The sequence below is a fragment of the Plectropomus leopardus genome, chromosome 24, assembly GCF_026936395.1.
Source record: "Plectropomus leopardus strain MGB_pleo_1.0 chromosome 24, ASM2693639v1, whole genome shotgun sequence".
Classification (NCBI taxonomy): domain Eukaryota; kingdom Metazoa; phylum Chordata; class Actinopteri; order Perciformes; family Serranidae; genus Plectropomus; species Plectropomus leopardus.
In genome coordinates, this window is record NC_142199.1 from 7,518,098 (window position 1) to 7,538,547 (window position 20,450).

Sequence of the window (20,450 nt, forward strand, 5' to 3'; positions counted from 1 at the left end):
ATCAATACCAAAATCAACAGGATATATAGAAGCAAAGGCAACAAAACAAATAATTTTAGAGTGAGAGAGAAGTCCCTGGACATCAGGTTATGTGTTTCTGTGATATAGTTGGATCCATCGCACACTAAAACTGATCAATAAAACCACAAAATCAATGCTAAGACAAACAGCGAGATGAAGAACAGATGCTGGAGATGAACACAGAGTGATGCACTCTAATGTCACTGAAACAGTTCGTTACTTTTGTTGTTTCTCTGCCAACCATTAACCTTTCTGACTGCCCAAATCGACCCCTACAGCCTCTCCCTACACACCTCCACTCTGTTTACGTGATCACGCAGAGTGTGCGCCACATTGAGTGCTGTCCCAAACCAACTAGCAGGAAGTGAAAGTGAGTTATAAAACCCTCCAACAGTGAGCCTGCACCGATGCTGATTTATTGATCACATGCAATGCAATCACAAAAACATCCTGCAAAACTCTGTAGGGACTGATTTAATATTGTTATACAGACGTTAACATCTTAAATTCTTTACTGTATTTAGGATCAAATGCACCCTTCTCTAGTCTATAAAAAAAGTAGTCGCGTTTATTTATTGTTGCAAAAACCGAGCAGCTAAAAAACACTGGAGTAAAAAACGAGAATACAGAGAGGGCAGTTTGTCCCCAGGCTTGCTGCTGGGTAGGGTGCGGTTTTGGAAAGGCCCTGTGATTCCCTTCCAGTCATCCTGAGCATTTCTTGCCTCACCTGAGCTACACCCACCTGCACACCTGTTCCCAGTCTCCAGATCAGCTCCTTAGTCCCTAGCTCGACTGTCCTCTGTTAAACTCATCTTAAACAGGACCTCTTGTGCTTTTCCTACATTTCTGTCATATATACAATGATACAATGTTGAATGAACGTATCAAACGTGATAATGAGGTAAACATAGTATAAGTAATCAATGTGAGCAAAACCTCAGGCTTCAGACCACTCAGACTCTGTTTCCATGTTTGTTTCTACTTTTAAGACAAGCTGACGTCAACTCAAGACGGATTCCTCTCCTTGGTCGTCGGCTCCAGGCCTCTGTAAGTGTTTACATGACATACTCTGCTTCATGTTGCCACATGCTCACATCAGGGAAACTTGCAATCTTTTTTAATTTTTTAAAACTTCTCACCTCTGTCCACTAAAATAGTGCAGCTAATCAGTAGAGTTTGGAAGCGACAAAATCCAAAATGTTACATTTGTAAACAAATACAGTTTATCTTTATGGATTATATTGATGCCATATTGACTGAAGTAGGCCGTTGTCGACATGTGACTGCTTTTACCATGTGTTTGTGGAGTTATGTGTTTTGTGGAGACATAGTATTGTTCAAATGTCATATCTTTTAGAGAGAGTTTGGTGTAAGTCTCCATCAGGAGCAGGATGATAAATAATCTCAAGAGGAATCTACTTGTAGTCTCGCAAATACTGTAGTGGCACTGCAAGAGCCCCAGTCTTTGCAAAATCTTATGGTGTGTATGTATGTATATGTAAAGTTTGCATGCAATTACAGTTTATATTTATGGATTATACTGATGGCCAATTGACAAAAATAATGTTGACACGATGCCCTTTATCTTATGTTTCTAGATTTATGTGTTTTTACATCACATTTCTTCAAGGGAGTTTGGACTAATATTTTCCACCAGGAGCACAATAGGGAAACACTAAAGGAATCTAGCTGTAGTCTTGCGGATAGTGACCCTGTGAGATCCCCAGTCTTTGCAAAATCTTAGTGTCTAATGACAAACTCACAAATCCTAAATATAAAGTTTGTACACATTTACAGTTTACTTATATTTACATTATACAATGGCCGACTTGAAAAGAATACAGTCAACATATGACACCTTTATGTAGTGTTTCCAGAGTAATGTGTTTTTCATGGATACGTAAGGAATTTTTAAAATGACATGTATTTTAAATCAACTTTGGTGTAAAAGGAGCAGGATGGGGAAAAAACTGCAAATACTGGAGTGATGCTCTAAGATCTTCAGTCTTTAAAAAAATCTTAGAGTGTGACTGAGAGCTCACATTGTCTGTGTCAGACTTATTAAAGTATTTAGTGTAAGGTCGGCACTTAGTGTTCAGTCAAAATTATAAAACACTAAAGCCAATTCTTATTTGCTGATTGTCAGTCTCAATATTACTCTCTGTGTGTAAAGATCAACCGTCCTGCCAGTGCTGATAAAAATCCACAACTATCAGAGTTAATTTAACACTTTTAGATAGTTCTGAAAAGCTGCCCCAGAGTCATATCAGCCGTGTGAGCGAACAAACAACTCGCATATCAACACCTGTCAAGTCTTGCTGATTAAAACTGAAAAATCAACACTTGGTAATGCAGGAAAATGAGCCGCACAGTCTTGAGCTGTTGAATTTGGAGCATAATTGTGACGGTTTGTTTCATCTAGTGTGCTATTTTCATGCGTTACATAACAACACAGACTCTGAATATTCTCATTCATACTGTTTTATAACCATTCAAAGTAAATTAGAAGATTTTACGAAGTTTTAGTTGTGTAAAATCTGGGTATGCAGCTTAAGCAACTTGCAAACTTAGACACAAAACAGTAATTATGATTGTATTCAGCTTTCCCATGACTATTATTATGACACCAATACTGCAGTTAAAGTGTTGGTGCACTCTTACTCTAATCATGTCAGTGGATCGTTCCACTTTTTCTCCAGCTGAGTGATCATTTATTCCTTCAGAATAAAACAACCCTTTAAAATCTACGGCCTTTGAAGTGCGCCTGCTTGTCGGCCGTTACACTCAGCATCCACTCTGCACATCAGCACGTATCCAAATCCACAGGAGAGGATGCGAGAGGATATGAGTTTGCACATATCCACGGAGAGGAAACTGCAGCGAGCACAAAGAGCGAATTCACGAAGGAGGTGGAGGAGGGGGAGGAGAGGAAACAAGAAGAGGAGTGGAGGGAGGGAATGGAAAGAATAATGATGAAGACAATGAGAGGAGCAGATGCAGATGAAAGACGGGATGATGATGGCTGACGATGATGAGACTAAAGTAGCAGTTTGGAGGGAAACACGGGGAGCTGAAAGAGGAGAAGTTTATGACGGCTTCCTGCAGAAAAAAATGCTCCGGCTCCCCATCGCAGTAAATCATGTCATTTGGCTACATCCTGTCTGTTCTCGACTTCTCACCGGCCTGAAGGCGATAAACTGCCCCGCTGCCTTATTGGAAACAGATGTTGTGAATGGGAGAGAAACAGGGACAAAGAAAGGGAAAGAACTGCTCGGAAAAGTTGTTGGATCGCCGGCCTAATGAGATCAATGTGAACGCTACTGGTTTCAACGTGTGCCAGTACACTGCGGTTCTATCACTTCTTCCAAAACAAATTGGAAATCAGCAGCGATCACACCTATAATATGTTTTCTATGATCTCGACCAGAAAAGTATTTTTTGTTTTGTTTTGCTGAGATTCACCTTCTCTGCTGTTTGGTTTCTTCCGCTTGGCTTTTCACCCATGAGGAACTTGTGTTATCATGTCAACGTCTATCTGGGCTTAATACTGCATACTACACGTACATGTCTGAGTGTAACCTTTAGTTTTTACGTCCTTTCCAACTCTGTATTTAATGTTTTTACTTAAACTATATTACTCTGGAAGAGACCTAAATGCGGCTTGTGTTTCTAGGTTAAAATAGGAAGAGCTCTAAAGCCAGTTTAAAGGTATAAACACTTCAGACTTCAACTCTTTGAAACTTTGATAGACATCACTTTTTTTTACTGAGTTCAATGACAGTTCTCACAAGTATTTAAGCCTTTAAAGCCTGAGCAAATTGGTTTGATCTCTTTCGGAAATGTGGAAAAAGGCAATGAGCAAGAAATATCCGACAATTTGCCAGAAATTAGTAATTGTTTTTTAAAAACCTAGAGAAAATGTCTAAAATTATACTACATTTATAACTATCATAATTATATATTTAAAAATATTTTTACAGAATTATTATAATTTTAAATTAATTTGATTTTAATTTGAAAGAACGCTTTCCCCTACAACTAAACCCCTAACCCCTAAACTTGTTTTACTATCAGGATTTGATCCATTTGGTTTGAAACAGTCTAAAAGAGCCGTACAGTTAAATCATCTTATCCCAATTCAAGTTAGCACAATGATTTGGAAGATGAGGGTCATTTTACCCCCAAGAAGTCAAGCTTTTTTAGCTGCATGCACCACTGAGCGTCTTTCATAAAAATAAACATGGCTCCACCTCCAGCGCTGTATCCAGCTCTCAGCATACATCCATGGTTTTAAACACATATCGGCCAAATAACTCCACTATGGAGATATCTTGTTTTCTCATGCTGCCCGTTCCACCTTAAAACAACTTGCTGTTAACAATTGTGCCCTGAACATCTTCTAATGGATGTTAAAACTTAGGAGTCTGATCCCATTAACTGGATTTATACTGTTCATTTGGAGATGTCTCATTGTCTCTAATGCTGTTTTTACAGCTCGTGTTATTTCTCCTGCTGTACTCTAATATCTCTCCTGTAAAAGATCTTAAACTTAATGTGATTATCTGATTGAATAAGGCCTGTAAAAAAATGCAGCATGCCTCCACATCAACACACCAGACATTGTCTTCCGTGTTTCAACCTTGTCCAGCCCGGTTAATCCGCAGTAAAGGAGCGGATCACTCCCTCTTAATCCAATCAACATCAACTCTCACATGAGGAGTTGACGTGGGAAGGATGCACTCAGGCGAGCTCACATTTTACCTTACATCAGGAGACGTTTGCCTGAAAATACCCCCATAAGACTGGAGCATCATTATTGGACTTAAGTTGTGTAAATATTCAGATGAAAACTCTGAAAACACACAAAAAGTTATATAACACCTTAAGAAAAGTCTGGTAAATGTGCAGTAATGGAATATTTCAAGAGTTTAGAGTTTGCTTCTGTAATCAAATACACACAAACAAAGGGGATTTTCTGGAGCTTGCACAGTCTGACATTAATCAGTGTATTAAAAAAAAGCCAACAAAACACACGGTTACAGCTAAAAATAATCGTGCACGAGCCTGCAATGGCGCACTTTCTGTAAAACTGACCCACGATGCCCAAAACAGTTTGGAAATTATAAATGTCATCCCAAAATAATGTTTCTACGAACTAACAAAAGGCTGCAAGTTATTCAGAGTGAAGCAGTGCAAGTTAACAGGCTGATACTTTTCCTTTGAGCCTTTAAACTGATTAGTAGACATACAAATTAGAGTCCAACACATCATCACGCGCAGCGCACACGAGCAGAAAAGAGCCCCGCGGCAGCTGCAGGAGGACACGAGCATCCAAACCAGCACAAAAAGACACAAAAGTGACCCGGTTTCTCTTGCACAGCTGTTGAATCGAAAGTGAGCATAAATGTAGAAGTCAGATCACCTACCCATTTTTGGAGCTGCAGTGGAAACTGGCCCTGAGACAAACAGAGACAAAACTCTCAGTGTGATGTCCACAGGTTGTTTGGAGGGGGGCCGCATACAAACAACTGGACGTCCCGTTTGGGAATCGGAGCGAGGCGGGGGTGGAGGGGGATGATGACGTCACGGCTAGGTCTGAAAACGGACCAGACTTCATTAATCCGCATCAAGTGTCCTTATTGTGCGAAAGCCTTTTGCTGAACAAAAAAAGCCCCGTTTTCAGTTTATAAAGATTTTTATGTTAGTGTTATGGGAAAAGTTAACATGAGAAAAAATCCTCCTGAATTAACAAGATAAATCATTCTAGTAAAAAATAAAATAAATCAACAGGATTTACAACATTATTTTCTCAGAATTATAAAGAGTTTTCATGGAAAAAACGTGATTTTTTTTCTGAATTAACAGGATAAAAGCAATTCAGACAGTGAGAATTAACAGGATTATTTCAGAATTAGGTAAAAAGCTTTCATGGGGAAAAAAATGTGCTCTTTTTTCTGAATTAATTCTGAATAATGAGAATTTGCAGGTTTATGATCTTAGAAATGAGAAAATATTTAATGGGAAAAAAAAACAATAAATAATTCTGAAAAATGAGAATTTAAGATATTATCTTGTTAATTTATAAAAGAGTTTTTTTAAAGCACAAAATGCAAAAAAAATAATCATTATAATCATTTAGTCATTCAGTTTTCAGTACAGTAAGTCCCTTCATGCAGTCACGACAGTCATTTAGAGGTACATGCACTTTTTCTTGGTAGTTTACATTTTGACTAATTTTGTGGGAAATATTGCACTTTTTACTTGACTCCATTTATTAGCAGCCAAAGTTGCTTGTAACTTATTAAAACTTTAGATTTAAAAAGAACAAACATGATCATATAAAACAAAATGCATTGTTAACCAGATGTTTTCAGCCTTTTGTGCTTCAACTTACGTAGAATTTGAATAGACAACTCTTACTTGTAATGTAACATTTTTATGTTGCTGTATTTGTACTTTTACTTGAGTAAAGGGTCTGATACTTCCCTCTTTAGACCTCCTAGTAAATGATTTCGATATAGAAATGAACTGCCCACACGGTTAATAGCAGCAGTATCAACAAAGGGCTGAACTCCCATTAAACAGAGAGCTAAAATAAGAAATCATCAGTGACAAAGCAGGTTTTATCCAGACAGAAAACACTTTATTATAAACAGAGTATATATAAAAAATACACATTCTCTCAGTCTTAAAAAATTGATGCTGGATGGTGCGAGCACGAGATAAAAGAGAATCGTGGACGTCCCTCCTGAGGAACCACACGACCGGCTTTGAAGCCGATGAAATGTCAGAATCAGAGAGGCGCTTTTAAGAAGCAACAACAACAAATCACTCTCCGTGTACGTTGAAAAGTGGAATATCAGACGCAGCCATGCGGGAACGCTGCAAAAAAATTGAACAGAGGAAAATGTTTTTGTGGTTAAACTAAGTTGACAGGCAAAAGAGGAGCCACTGCAGCATGTAACATCAGCAAGCTAGAGGGTAAACAGAAAGAGATTAGGAGGAAACACGCAGGCACATGTTGTTGGAATATATTTACATCAGCTACAGGAAATGTTTTACTGTATCTGACCTGCAGCTGATATTTACGCATGGTGTTTTTTGTCCTGAGCATGCAGTCTCTTTGATACAGTAAAGCGCTCCGGAGTTTAAAATAACTTATAGCCACAAAAATTCAAACGTGTAGCACCAAAATCATAAGTTTTCGTTTAGAGCAGCAGCTGACAGGTCAGTGACATTCACGTCTGGCTAAGCAGAAGCTCAGCTAATTTATGCAACTTTTTTGTGCTTAAAATAACTTGTAACCCTCAGCTAACCCGCGCCATTAGTTCTACATCGGCAGCCACAATCCATTACATGACAAAGCTGCTGTCTCACCGAGAGATCAGAGCAGGGATTTCCTCAGAATCAAACCCTTTACAGCCGTCACAGTTTCAGCGGGATAACGGGCCAGTACTTGGGCTGTTTGAGGTCACAGTTTCTGTCGAAATTGAGCTGCATCGCCGCCTCCATGGCCATGATCTTAGGTGCGTCTTTGCCATAGAGCTTCTTCATCTCAGCCCCACGTCTCTCGCCGGGTCGCTCAGAGGGAGGGGCGACGCTGCTTCGCCAGGAGACGCCGCGCAGGTCCTGGTCAGCCGGTACATAGCTGTCATGCTGCTCAGCCTCCATCTGCTGCTGTTTCTCTGAAACAGTGACAAAAATAATTAGCACACCTAAATAACAATAAACAAACAAAATGAAAAAATGTTAAAGTTCCTAAAAGAGACAAAAATTACCTCAAAGACACACAAAATGACCAAAAAAAGACACTTTAATTTCCTAAAAAGGAAGACAAAATAATCTAAAAAGGACACAAAATAATTACAAAAAGACACAAACCAAATGCGATGCAAAATTACCTCAAAGAGACATCAAATGACCACAAAGAAACACAAAACAACTAAAGACACATTTCCACAGACACATTTCCAGACACAAAATGACCTAAAAGAGATACAAAATGACCACAAAACACTCACAAAGACCAAAAACTGCACAAAATGACCCCAAAAGAGACATCAACTAACCACAAAGAGACACACAATTATATTTAAAAGACATAAAACAAACAAAAAGAAACAAAATTACCTCAAAATAGACACAAAGTGCCCACAAAGAGACCGACAACAACCAAAAAGACACAAAACTAACCTCAAAGAGACACAAAACATCCCAAAAAGACACAAAATTAGCCAAAATAATAATTAAAAAATTGACGAATTAAGGGGATGTTTTCTTACTTAGCTCCTCTCTGTGTTTTTCCGTCTGGGCGAAGTACTGCCGAAGCTCCTCGCTGATCTCCATGTTGCTGACATCACACTCAATCTCGCTGTCCGAGCTGCTCTCCTCGTCCCCGTCCTCCCCGTCCTCGCTGACGCCGTCCTCTCCTGCGTTCCAGTCTGCGTAGCGCTGCTGGTGGCTGCTGGGACACGGCTCCTGGCTGGAAGCTTGTCCGTAAGCGGCCTCCAAGGCCTTCCTGTAGGCTCGCCTGTGTCTCTGGTGCCACGCCATCGCCTGCTGGTAGTGCTGCCAGTAGCGGCTGTAAACAGGGCTGGAAAACCAGGACATCATGGTGCCTATGTCCTCCTGCTAAAAGAGAAACATTAGAAGAGCTTTTATGTTAAATCCATATTTAAAAGAACGTCAAAGAATTTGCAAAACATTGCATTTGATTTTGTTTATGTTTTACATATTGTATTAATATATCGATTTTTTTTATTCCAGGTTTTACATTTTTATTTTTTATTCTAAGTTATTTAGTATTTTGTCATGTTTTGTTTTACTTTGAGACTCTGCTTTATTTATCAGAGTAGTCTGACTCTCTTTCCCCTATAAGTAACCATATTTTACAGTTTCTTGCTGTGATTAGAGTTGTGATTTTGAAGGAAAACATGCCTTTAACACCATTTTGCAGGTTTGGGGGTTCTGAGGGAATTTAAAATAAATACAAAATGTGACCATTTACAGTTGAATTTACTTCCAATAAGCCAAATCAAAAAAGCTCCCCACAGCTTAGAAATTATTTGAAGTGCCTCCCCCATTTTAAATAACTCTGATACATAACGAACAGTCCCTCAATCCCTTTTCTCCTTTGCTTTTCGTCTCCTGAGCTTCTGTAATGAGTACATCTCTTATTTTATTACACTTGAATTTGTGGACAAAAGTCCCTTAAATGTCTAAGTAAACGTGGATCTGCTGCTCTTATGTTGCATTAATTTAACATCATGTTACGGTGCGTTACTGTGACGTCATACCCTGCACATCTGGAAGAGTGATGTGCAAATTAAACCCGTGAGAATTGACCTTCTCGGCTTCCATACCATGTCTGAAGACGCCTTCTGCAGCAGCGTGCCAACTTCACAAACGCGAGTCCACCAGCCAACCTGCTAAATCTGACAGATCAACGACAACAATCAAGCACTAAAACAGAACTAAGTGCAAATGAAGAGCTCGTTAAACAGCATCTGCTTCTGGCTTGTTAAAATACGACTAAAACACAACAGTTATCTAACGTTTCCGGTTCCGGAGGCTCGAGCTGACGCCTTGACGCGTGTTTCTAAAGAATCAGAAAATACACGAAACATCTGAAGTGTTTTTACATCCTGACTTCCTCTTATTTGTAAATATTTACCTGCGCTTCGTCAACTTGTTTTGGTGGCAGCTAATGGTGCTTCCTGAAAGACAAAATTTCCCAGCAGCCTTTGGGCCACAGCAAAATAAATTTTAGCCACGTGGCGACACCTGGTGGACACTGCGCGCACGTTCACCTGCGCTGGATAGAGCACCTGAAAGCTGACACCTATAAGAAGTAGCTTTCAAGAAATCATTTTTAAATCAAAATAAATGGAAGTTCAGTATCTTAATTTCAGTTCTGGTCTTTTTTCAGTGCGCAAGTAAACTATTTTTTAGTGTGTGTTCTTAAGTATGATGCAAAAACACTTACATTTCTTACATATTTAAAATTTTACACAGATTTTGTATTGCATTTTTTGACAGCTTTAAAAATCTTTGAAAATTAGATGACAAGGACTACAAAGAGACACAGAACAACTAGAAAGAGACACAAAATTACTGCAAAGAGACACACAAAAAAACAACCTGACAACAGACAAAAATGACTACAAAAAGACATAAACTGTTTTTAAAGAGAGACAAAGTAACCTCAGAGAGACAAAACATGTCTACAAAATACAAAAAAAAAAAAAAGATTACAACGGACCCATTGTCTCTGTTTACCTATGGCCATATACTGTTAGTATTTCCACCTCTGTACAGCATGAATTGACTGTGTTTCTATTTGGTTTAGGGTGAAGCTGCTAAGAATGTGGAGATGGACGTGTGTGACAAACCATGAGGGTCAAAGGTGAAGTTCAGTCTCTTCACATCCGTGGAGGTAAGTCAGCAAGGCCTCCCTAATTTGTGCAGTATAGTTCATGCAGGTTCATGTTTTTTTATTTGCCTGAATTTTGTAAATTTTGTTATTTGGCTTTACAGTGCAATGTTGTTTCAGATTAAAGTTCAGGGTTTGTGTCTCAGTATTTAAGTGGCTAAATATCTATAAAATTGTCAGATATTTCTGTGTCTGCTTTTAGTTTTTGAATTAAATAAAACATCTTGTGAGCAAGGACGCTGTGATATTTCAGGAGGGGTGGTGCAGAGCAGAAGAGTTCGGCAGAGCGTTTGAGTGCTGTGAGACATGTTTGACTGTATATCTGGGTCATGCTTTGGCTCGAGGCTTCAAAGCTTTCAGAGGAAATGCAAAAAGACAGATGTGCCTTTTCAAAACACATTTCCTCCTCTGATGTTTGAATGGGTGAGTTCACACAATAGAAGAAGTATTTTTTCTATTCCAGAACATGGATTTCCTCAAGTATATCATGTATTACTTCCTTGAATACTAGCCCATGTATATAAATTACTCAATAAATGTTATGTTTTGTGGATAATGCATGTTACATTTCAGTGTGTATTTTATTACTTTGCAGGTGTGCAATGACCTTATAATTTGTCCTTTCTCTTTTCATTACAGCTGAGCTAAAGATATGTCAAATACCATGGCTCGTGAGAGGTAAGATTAATCATTTTTAAATGATTATATTTATATTTTTAAGTGTGCTTTTGCATCGTAGGTTGTTCCTGATTCTTATACTTGGCATATATTTAACTTTTGAGTTATCCAAGGTAAATTACTGTGTTTTTAGCCACATCTTTGGAAATAAACTGTATTTGCAATATATGTTACTATATATGGTTGTTGTCTGTATGTTATACGTATACTAAAACAGACACTGTATATTTGTATTTGGTCACAATGATAAAATATTATCAGTAAAATATGGCCCTTTTCAAACAAGTGGAACAGTGTATTAACATCTACAAATATATAAAATGTTTGTTTGTTTTTTTTTGCACCTCATTACCCTGACATGATTTCACACAATACAGTAAAGCACCTTTATTTACTGCAAATATTTATATTTTATTAATCAAAGTGCTATTGTAGAATTTAGATAATATCAATCTTGAAGAACCATACAGTATGTATTTAAGGGGTGCAAGAAAATTCAACACTGGGCGAATCACACCAAAACAATGTACACTGATAAACAGCACTATAGCTAAGAGGAAATATATTTAGACTAGGAGGTGAACTGTTGCTTTAAATGAATTCTTGACGGTTTAGACATATTTACACAGTGGTTAAGGAGCTGTGGGTAATGGGTGGAGAAGAACATGATTAAATTATTGAACACAGTGCCGTACTTTGACCCTTTACCTGTGTTTGTTGTCTCAGCAGACAGTATTCTGCATGTAACGTCAGGTGAATACATCAGCTGCAGCGTGACACAAGGTGAAGACTGGAAACGGCAGCTGCACAGCTGGGACGTCCTGTGTGAAGGTAGGTCTGCACACTGTGCTGTCACTCAGCGGCGCACAGCAACATCCAGCCTGAATTAGCTGATATTTAAAGCTTGTGATTAATGTTTGCAGCGTCAGTCAAAGCCAATCATGATGGCTGAAATGGAGCTCGGGACCACTGATGACAGCCAGGACCTGGCCCTGTTCTGGGAGGAGATCCCCACAGTGCAGAGGTGAGACTGATGATTTCACACGGCACGGTATTTAAGATTTAGCATTTTATGAATCTTATTTCTGTCTATTATTTGAAGCCCCAAAGCAAAGTCTTGAATGTGCTAGCAAAGTGCATAGGATGCTTTTAACCCTTTGAAACCTGGATCTACATCAATGCTCCTGCCTTTAACATGCACGTAAACCTCTGAAACCTGTGACTTAAAAAACAAAAAACATGGCATGAAATGTTGCACAAATTGTAAGAAATTAAATAAGAAAAATGACCTAAAAAAGAGAGATTATCAGAAAATTATTAGAATATTGTCAAAAACTCATAAAATGTCCAGAAAACCTTTTTTTAAAATTATTATTATGATTATTATTATTATTATTATTATTATTATTATTATTATTATTATTATTATTATTATTATTATTATTATTGTTGTTGTTGTTGTTGTGGTCATTTCTTGTTAGGCTGCTCAATACTTATGCTTTTGAAAGAAATCAGGCTGATTCGCTCAGGTTTAAAAAGATTACAGGAAAATATCTAAAAACTAGAAACACAAAGACATTAAAAAAATAATCTTTTTTTCTCTCCCTTTCAGACTGAAGTGTCACGTCATGCAGGATATAAAGCCTCTCCTCAGACTGACCACCAGCAACTATAACACACCAGCGATCACCAGCGATCATCAAAGGATTCATGCAGCGGTTCGTTTGCGCTCTATCACAGATTTATTGTTATGGTTATAAAAAGCAACAGCCCACTAATATTTAAAGCCCTGCATCTCTAATAATGCATGTTTCTTCTTTTTATACCCCCTAAATTGTCTATCCTTGACCTTCATCAGTTTTTCTCTGTTACGTTCAAAAGCCTTTCACAAGCTGTTTAAGTCTCTGAACCTTCAGTAGGTTGGTTTGATTTCTTTCTAAATGCAGTAAAAAAGGCAGTGAGCAACTTGACGAGAAGTGTCCTATAAACTGCAAGAAATTATTAAAAGATGAATAAAACTATTATTATTATTATTATTATTATTATTATTATTATTATTATTATTATCATTATCATTATCATTATCATTAGAAAATCCTCCAAACAATAGGAAAAAATGTCCAGAAAAGTATTTATAATTAAAATAATTTTAATAATTTTGTAATCAAGATTATGTTACAAAAATGTTACAGGAAAAAATATTATATATAAGATTGTATATATATATATTGTCTTATACACCTTCTTTTTTGTGTGCTTATTTTCAGGTAATTTTCTAACTATTTTAATTTAATTTATTTTAATTTGAACTATTTGCTTATTTTTGGGTCTCGTTAAGTTGCTTGCCTTGTTTCCTTCTCCCCATGTTTTTGAAAGAAATTAAACCATTTTGCTCCAGTTTCGAAAGGTTAAATTGTAGCTTATCTCTGGAGGGGAACTTTAATAACTCACCTGCAGACTGTCAGATGCAGATGTTGTATTGTGATAATAACACACTACAAGGACATTTGCTGACTTTTTCTTTGTTTTCAACACACCTCTGAAAAGACATGACTGTATCTTTAAAATTTCTGCTGTCAATCATGTAAATCCTCGTCTCGTCTGCTGCCCTCAGCTCGTGCAGGTGCTGTCCAGCAGCAGTCGCCTGGAGCAGAAGTTGGATCACTGCCTCTGGACCCAGAAGGTTTTCAGTGTGCTGGTGACGGGTCTGATAGCTCTGTGGGGTTTCACTCTGTACATCCACTATTCAGCGGGCTATTTTCACTCGACCACGGCTAAAACCTGATGCACTGGTGCTCACAATATTCATTTCAAATGAAACTTTACTGTCAGCTAGTCAAATGTTTGTCATATTTTGTGGCCTGTTCAGCAGTTTCCATCACATCTGTGCCTGTGAATATCTTGTGTTAAAGTTTGTCTCATGTTTTTAAAAGTACTCTGCAACATAAATTCATGACACCTGGTTAGTTAACATGTTTTGAATTTGTGATGTTATGCTTGGAAATTTTATTTTGGTGTCTTAACCATCCATCCCAGCTCTGCCCATGTTGATATTTTTTCATGTTGTAGACGTTTTTATTTTATTCCAGGGTTCAGCAAAAGCTAATTTCATTACTGTTACAACCTATGGCTCCGCCCCTGTACAGTGCCCGGTCAAAATATCAGCCATTTCCTCAAACATTTCCTAAATTTGAAGCTTCAGCATCAAAGCTGAGAATCAAAAATCTCTGCCTGGGTTATAGTCAGTCTTTTTGTTAAGTGCTCAGGTTGGTCTTTTTTCTATAAAGCTTCTGCATAAATAGCTGCAATTAGAGAAATTAGACATTAAACCAAATTTCACCCACAGGGAGTCTTAACTTGAAAACTTAGAAAGTCTTACTTCCTTTTTAGGGCACGTCATCATTAGCTCATAGGCCCATAATATATTTAAGGTGTTCTGAGGTTTACGGGGTACGTGCAGTTCGTTTTCCTGTCTTCAGCAGAGTTTACTGTATACTGACAGCTTTCAGTGATTATGGCTCAATGGAAACTTTGGTTTGTTCATCTGCTGCCACTGTGTTTGTGTTCTGACATTGAAGGTACAGTACAAGACATTTTCATTACATTTGGTGAAAGTTATGAAAGGCGTAGTTTAGAAGAGTTTATCCGACTTATGTATCCTTCTGCTTCTATTGCAGTTAGACACGAAAAATGTGATCGGTCATGTACAGTTTCACAGTGTTGTTTTTTATTCAGTCATTAAAGATAATGCACCATCATTCATGTGTAACCCTACAAAAGTAGCTTTGTAAACCATTCTTTTGAGAACCAAAAATGACTTCCACTTTAAAATTTTAATTGTAATGTTGGGGTTAAATTGTTGAACAATGGCAAACACATCTCCTTTGGATCTCTTCAGCTTTTTGTGCAGAAAATTACAAATAACTTTCAAAGCATATTTGCGAAACAGAACTGCCTAAAAGAGACACAAAAGAACCACAAAGACACAAAATAACTACAAAAACCCCCAAAACAAAACAACAAAAAAGAGACACAAAATGACCACAAAGAGGCACAAAATGACCAAAACAGTCACATAATGACTGCAAGGAGACACAAAAGGCTACAAAAATTGCAAAACACCCACAAAAAGACACGAAACAACCAAGCGTGATACAAAATAACCCCAGAGACGCATAAATTATCAAAATGAAAACAAATGTACCTAAAACAAAGACAAACTGATCTCAAAGAGACACAAAACGACCATAAAAGACAGACGAATTACCTGAAAGACACACAAACAAAATGACCAACAAAGACACAAATGACCACAAAGAAACGACCAACAACACACAAAATTACCTAAATCAGACAATAAATAACTAAAAAAAGGCACAAAATTACTTGGAAGAGACAGAATGCAACCTGAACAATATAAAATTACCACAAAAAGACACAAAACAACAATAGAGATACAAAATTACCTAAAAAAAAAAAAAGCAAATAAATAAAACACAAAATGTCCTAAAATTACCCTAACCCTACCTAAAAGAAACAGTGAACAACCAAAAAGACATAAAATTACCTAAAAGAGACAAAAATGACTACCATAAGACTTATGAATTACCTAAAATTACCCAAAAAAGACCCAGAATGACTTCAAAGAGACAAAAGAAAAGACTAACAAGGCAAAACCTGTTAATTCAGCATGTGTTGCTCCTATAGAAGACGTGTTGTTGACATGTCTGTGCCCAGGGCCCATTGTCTTATGATCAGATGGTGTGATCATAACAACCAGCCGTATCGATAACACCTACGACTCGTTTTTGTAGTAAGAATATTGAATTTGAAGTTGTTGTTAAGCCCACAATTCCTCACAATTAGATCTATAAGGACGTATATAAGAAGTTATTAAAAATGTCTTTCCTATTGTTTGCAGTGACTCGTGTGAGAACCACGGGGAGAGAACCGTATGTTGTTCCACTCTGCAGCACCGAATCACTGCGTAAGGACTCACTGATACTGTGTCGGGTCAGCAGAGAAATGAGAGGGGGAGAAGACTGCTTTATGACGTATCAGCACAGAAAAGACTTTGGGTCCGAGTGTGGCTCCAGGTTCATCATTATGCCGATGAATCACACTGTTTACCTCCGCCTGACCAGTCTGACACCAGAGGATAGTGGGAACTACACCTGTCGGTGTCCATTTCCTAAAGGATCTGACTTTCTCTTCCTCCAAATGATTGTGGAAGGTAAATCAGTTTCCTTGGTTTTGTGCTTCAAGCTTAACACATTTTTTCTCAGTGTAAGGTTGTTATTATTAAGGATTCAGATGAAGTATTAACTTTTATATACACTGTAAAAACTATTTGCTTCAACTTTAAAAAGTTAGAACTTTAAGTTGACTGAATTTAAGAAGACAAGTTGAATCATTACAAAATTACCTCAACTTGGCTTCTCATAATCGGTCAACTTTTAAAATTTTACGGCAAACTTTTTTAAATTGAAAAACTGTTTTTTTTTTTTACAGTGTACTAAATTTAATCATTTCTTGGGCTTTATGGTGACTGAACAAATATTCTGCCTCAGCGTCTCCATGTAAGGTGAATGTTTTGTGTTGGTTTTGTGTTAGTTGAGTTGTTTTTTGTCTTTAAGAACCCAGCAATTCTTCAAGGAATCTCCTGATAGCTACCACTGTCATCAGTCTTGCATTTGTCATTGGGACTGGACTTATCATTGGACGTATTCTGAGAAAAAAATATTGCAGGTAAAACTTTCTTTTTTGACACGACACATCAGAAACACAACATTTGACAACATTTTACAAAACACATTTTACAAAACATGACAACTTTTCAGAAACCAAAACATTTCACAAAACACAACCACAATTCAGACATGACAATATTTCAGAAAATGCGGCCACATTCAGAAAAGATGACATTTCAGATAACACTTAGTTCAGAAAGCACGTTTTAGAGAAAATAGCATCTCAGAGGACATGCAGACATTTCAGAAAATATAAAAAAAAACACATTCCAGAAACAAACATTTCACGAAAAAATGACAATATTTCCGATAGCAACATTTCAGAAAACACGATTTTAGAAAATGTGACATGTCAGAAAACACAACAATATTCCAGTAAAAATATTTTACAAAATACAACATTTCATTTTGAAATGTTCTGCAAAATGTCATGTTGTTCTCTGAAATATTGTTGCGTTTCGACCCTCAGGACCACCACCAGTTTCTGATCGAAATTATTAATTTATACTCTATATATAAATTATACATATAGAGTATAAATACTCTCTATATTTTCACAGTATACTTTTTTATTTTTATATTCCACTTCTAGGTCTAATCTTTTCTTATTATTACAGAGATGACACAAGTTCAGCAGCATCTACCCGTGAAACCTGCTTCACGTCGGTGAGCCACGTATTCTTTTCAACTGTCCCTCTAAATGCATAAAGCTATTTTAAATGTGTAGTCATCTGTGTGTATTTGTATGCTTTTACAGGTTTTTTAATCGTATTTTAAAAAATAGTTCACATGTAGACGGGAAACAATGAGAGCATGAGAGACAGGTAACAAATGTCTGAGGCCGGAATCGAATGTTGCACTGACAGTAAACAGCACAGTGTGTGTCTTAACCACTGGGCCACCACAGCGCCTCTAAAGTGATGCTCAGGGCAGAGTGCGACATAACGGACTCAACAACAAGAGGAAGCGTTTCGTAAATTTTGTGTCCATAAATTTAAATAACAGCTATGCAGTGGTGGAGGAAGTGCTCAGGTAATTTACCTAATAAACAAGTAAAGTAAAAGCACTAATACTCCAGTGTAAAAAAACTCTGTTACAAGTAAAAGTATGTAAGTATAATCAGGAAAATGCTATTAAAATATAAAATGTAAAAGAATTAGATGCAGACCAACCTGCCCTGTGTCTGTTACCATTAAAAGCAGGGTTTTTCTGTTGTAGCTGTTTGAGGTGAAGCTCGTGTTTAACTATGCAACTGATTAATTTCATTATTGATTAATCCCTCATTTTTTTTCAACTATTCAATTTGATTGTTTGATCTGTAAAATCAATGGGCCAAACCTCAAAATTATTAAATATATTAAAATGATCAAAATAATATATAAGGATATATAAGGAAAAACAGAAAATTCTCACATTTGAGAAGCCGAAATTTTTTTGCAAATTTTTTGCATGAAAAGTGACTCAAATATCATGAAAATATTTGACATACATTTTCAAAATCACTTCATACCGTAATCATTTCTGTTCTAATTGTATATACATGTATGTTGTTAGTCACAGTAGTTTAGTTTATAATAAAACACACATTTCATATGCCCTTAATATTTAGCAAAAATCGTAATTTGTAAATAAACTAAAGCAGTCAATTAATGCAGAAACAATATTTCCCTTGAATTGAAGTGAAGTACAAAACAACATGAAAAGAAAATACTCAAGTAAAGTACAAGTACAGTAATGACTTCCACCACTGCAGGAATGTATAGAAGTGTACTACAGTGCTTGGAAAAGGAAAAACACTAAGTGACATATTTACTTGTTACTTCTGTTTAACACAAGGTGGCACTAATTTGTATTTCCAGAAAAGCCTTAACTCCAGAGTGATTTTAGATGGTTTTTTTTTTTGTTTGGGGGTTTGTGGTTGTCATGTCATACAGTTAATCAGAGATAATGGTGTGACAACAGTTTTCACATGTGGCACAAAGTGTGAGAATTTGCAGAACCCGATCGCCAAAATAAATGTTGGCATTGTGCTTTTTTTGCAAACCATGATAACGTTATGTTGCTACGTGATTGCGGATGTGTTGAAACTTTACATTTCATTGCACTGTGGTTTACGTGTGGTTATTTTTGCACACAAAAAACACTTCGTTATGGTTAGGAAAAGATCGTTTTTAGGCAGCTGGACTTGGTCATTTTTGATGACGAGCTAGTGATAGCAATGTCGGCAGATGGAATAGAGCCAGTTTATTAGGACTAATTCTAGGCCATCATTGATCCCAAGTCTCAGCCGAGTTAAGCAACCAGATGTGGTCGACTTATTTCTGCTGGTGTGCCGTGATTGGGCCGATACTATGCCACGTCCATTTTGATAAAGGCTGATTTTCGTTAATCCTCAATCTGTGTAAACTGAAATTGAGAATATAAAATACATCTACTCTACAAATCAATTTTGAAAAAACTCGCATTTAGTTAAAAAGTTTTCACGCTCACATGAGGTGGTATTTTAAGCAATTAGAAAAAGCTTTATTTCACAAAACTGTGGTCACTCCCACCGGGCCACCAGAAAGACTTTAAAACTTATAAACCAGTCATTTTATATGAAATCTAACCATTAATGATTGTGAAAGTTCACTGTAAGAAAAAAAAAAAGAATTCTGAGAATTTAACCTACTTCAGTCTGACTTTTAAAACATGATGCAGTAAGATCTTCATGTTTCCACAGGGCCAGGGTGACCAAGATGACCCGTACACAAGCCTTCGGCAGCCAGCAGGTGATTTCTACCAGATTATGTCCTCCGTGCAACATCAACACGACAACAAGAGGTATTCAGACAACAGTGACGAGGCGACTGCACATCTGGATGATCAGGAAGTGGACTGGAGTGAGACTGATGCAAATTGGGAAGTCTATGAAAACATATAACCAAAAATACAGATAGCATGACTGTATATATTGACATATTTGGCAATATTATCCTCCAATAACATCTCTGCTTTTATACATGCAATTGTTACCAAAACAAGAGTCATTCTTTTGGACTTCTTGGTGAGAGGGAAAACAGTTTATTGATGGATTTCAGGTAAAAGAAGCAGTTGAGGTAACATGTTTATAAATGCTGCACCACATAGTGTTTGGATCATTTTAACAACATGGTGAAAACTTGTGTTTTGCTGCCCTCTGGTTGAGCATTTCAAACCTGTTGCAAGGTTTTACTTGTTAGGTGATAGATTATCCGCATACATGTATCATTGTTATGAACTCATTAGAATTTAGAATTAAATCCATTTAAACTAGAATTGCTCATTAAGGATTTAAATTGTAAACTCATTGTTTTGTAAAAAAGAAAAAAGCACACACGCAAAATATTTTTTCTCACTGTATCACTTCGAAAACATTCACTCAGAGTGCTCTTTTAAGCTTCAAAATAAAAGCTAAGAATCAAATCTCTCAGCCCATTTAAGCATCTTTCCATAAAGTTCAGAAGTCTGTCTTTTTTCCATCCTGCTTTTCATAAAACCAGAATTGAAACTTCACCCACAGAGGGTCATAATGTAAAAGAAGAGAAAGT

At 37.0% G+C, this 20,450-nt stretch overlaps 4 protein-coding genes across 10 annotated transcripts in view; 2 read left to right on the forward strand and 2 right to left on the reverse strand.

The window, feature by feature from the left end:
* Window positions 1-5,559, reverse strand: part of LOC121962786 (neuronal membrane glycoprotein M6-b-like) — a 54,303-nt gene extending 48,744 nt beyond the window's left edge. Inside the window, exon 1 of the mRNA XM_088074881.1 lies at window positions 5,448-5,559. Within this exon, the coding sequence (XP_087931007.1) occupies window positions 5,448-5,541 (94 nt within the window). The 5' untranslated portion in view covers window positions 5,542-5,559. The remainder of the gene's footprint in view (window positions 1-5,447) is intronic.
* The window catches only part of LOC121962788 (ras-related protein Rab-9A-like), a 69,002-nt gene extending 57,040 nt beyond the window's left edge, over window positions 1-11,962 (forward strand). For 5 of the 7 annotated variants that reach the window (XR_015775963.1, XR_015775959.1, XR_015775960.1 and 2 more), the window contains 5 exons: window positions 1,011-1,068; window positions 10,370-10,456; window positions 10,707-10,876; window positions 11,093-11,131; window positions 11,861-11,962. The gene's annotated coding sequence lies outside the window, so the exon portion shown is untranslated. Of the gene's footprint in view, window positions 1-1,010; window positions 1,069-10,369; window positions 10,457-10,706; window positions 10,877-11,092; window positions 11,132-11,857 lie in introns of all 7 variants that reach the window. The other 2 variants (XR_015775961.1, XR_015775962.1) reach the window with 2 other exon arrangements.
* Window positions 6,643-9,832, reverse strand: gemin8 (gem (nuclear organelle) associated protein 8). Its single transcript, XM_042513082.2, has 4 exons — window positions 9,695-9,832; window positions 9,384-9,455; window positions 8,304-8,652; window positions 6,643-7,706 (listed from the first exon to the last, which is right to left on the reverse strand). Exons 2-4 carry the CDS (start codon window positions 9,384-9,386, stop codon window positions 7,447-7,449), a joined length of 612 nt encoding a protein of 203 aa, XP_042369016.2. The 5' UTR covers window positions 9,387-9,455; window positions 9,695-9,832; the 3' UTR covers window positions 6,643-7,446.
* Window positions 11,963-13,913: 1,951 nt separating the features above from the next.
* Window positions 13,914-20,325, forward strand: LOC148185480 (uncharacterized). Its single transcript, XM_088074888.1, has 5 exons — window positions 13,914-14,709; window positions 16,053-16,364; window positions 16,768-16,879; window positions 17,499-17,547; window positions 19,604-20,325. Exons 1-5 carry the CDS (start codon window positions 14,646-14,648, stop codon window positions 19,802-19,804), a joined length of 738 nt encoding a protein of 245 aa, XP_087931014.1. The 5' UTR covers window positions 13,914-14,645; the 3' UTR covers window positions 19,805-20,325.
* Window positions 20,326-20,450: the final 125 nt, after the last annotated feature.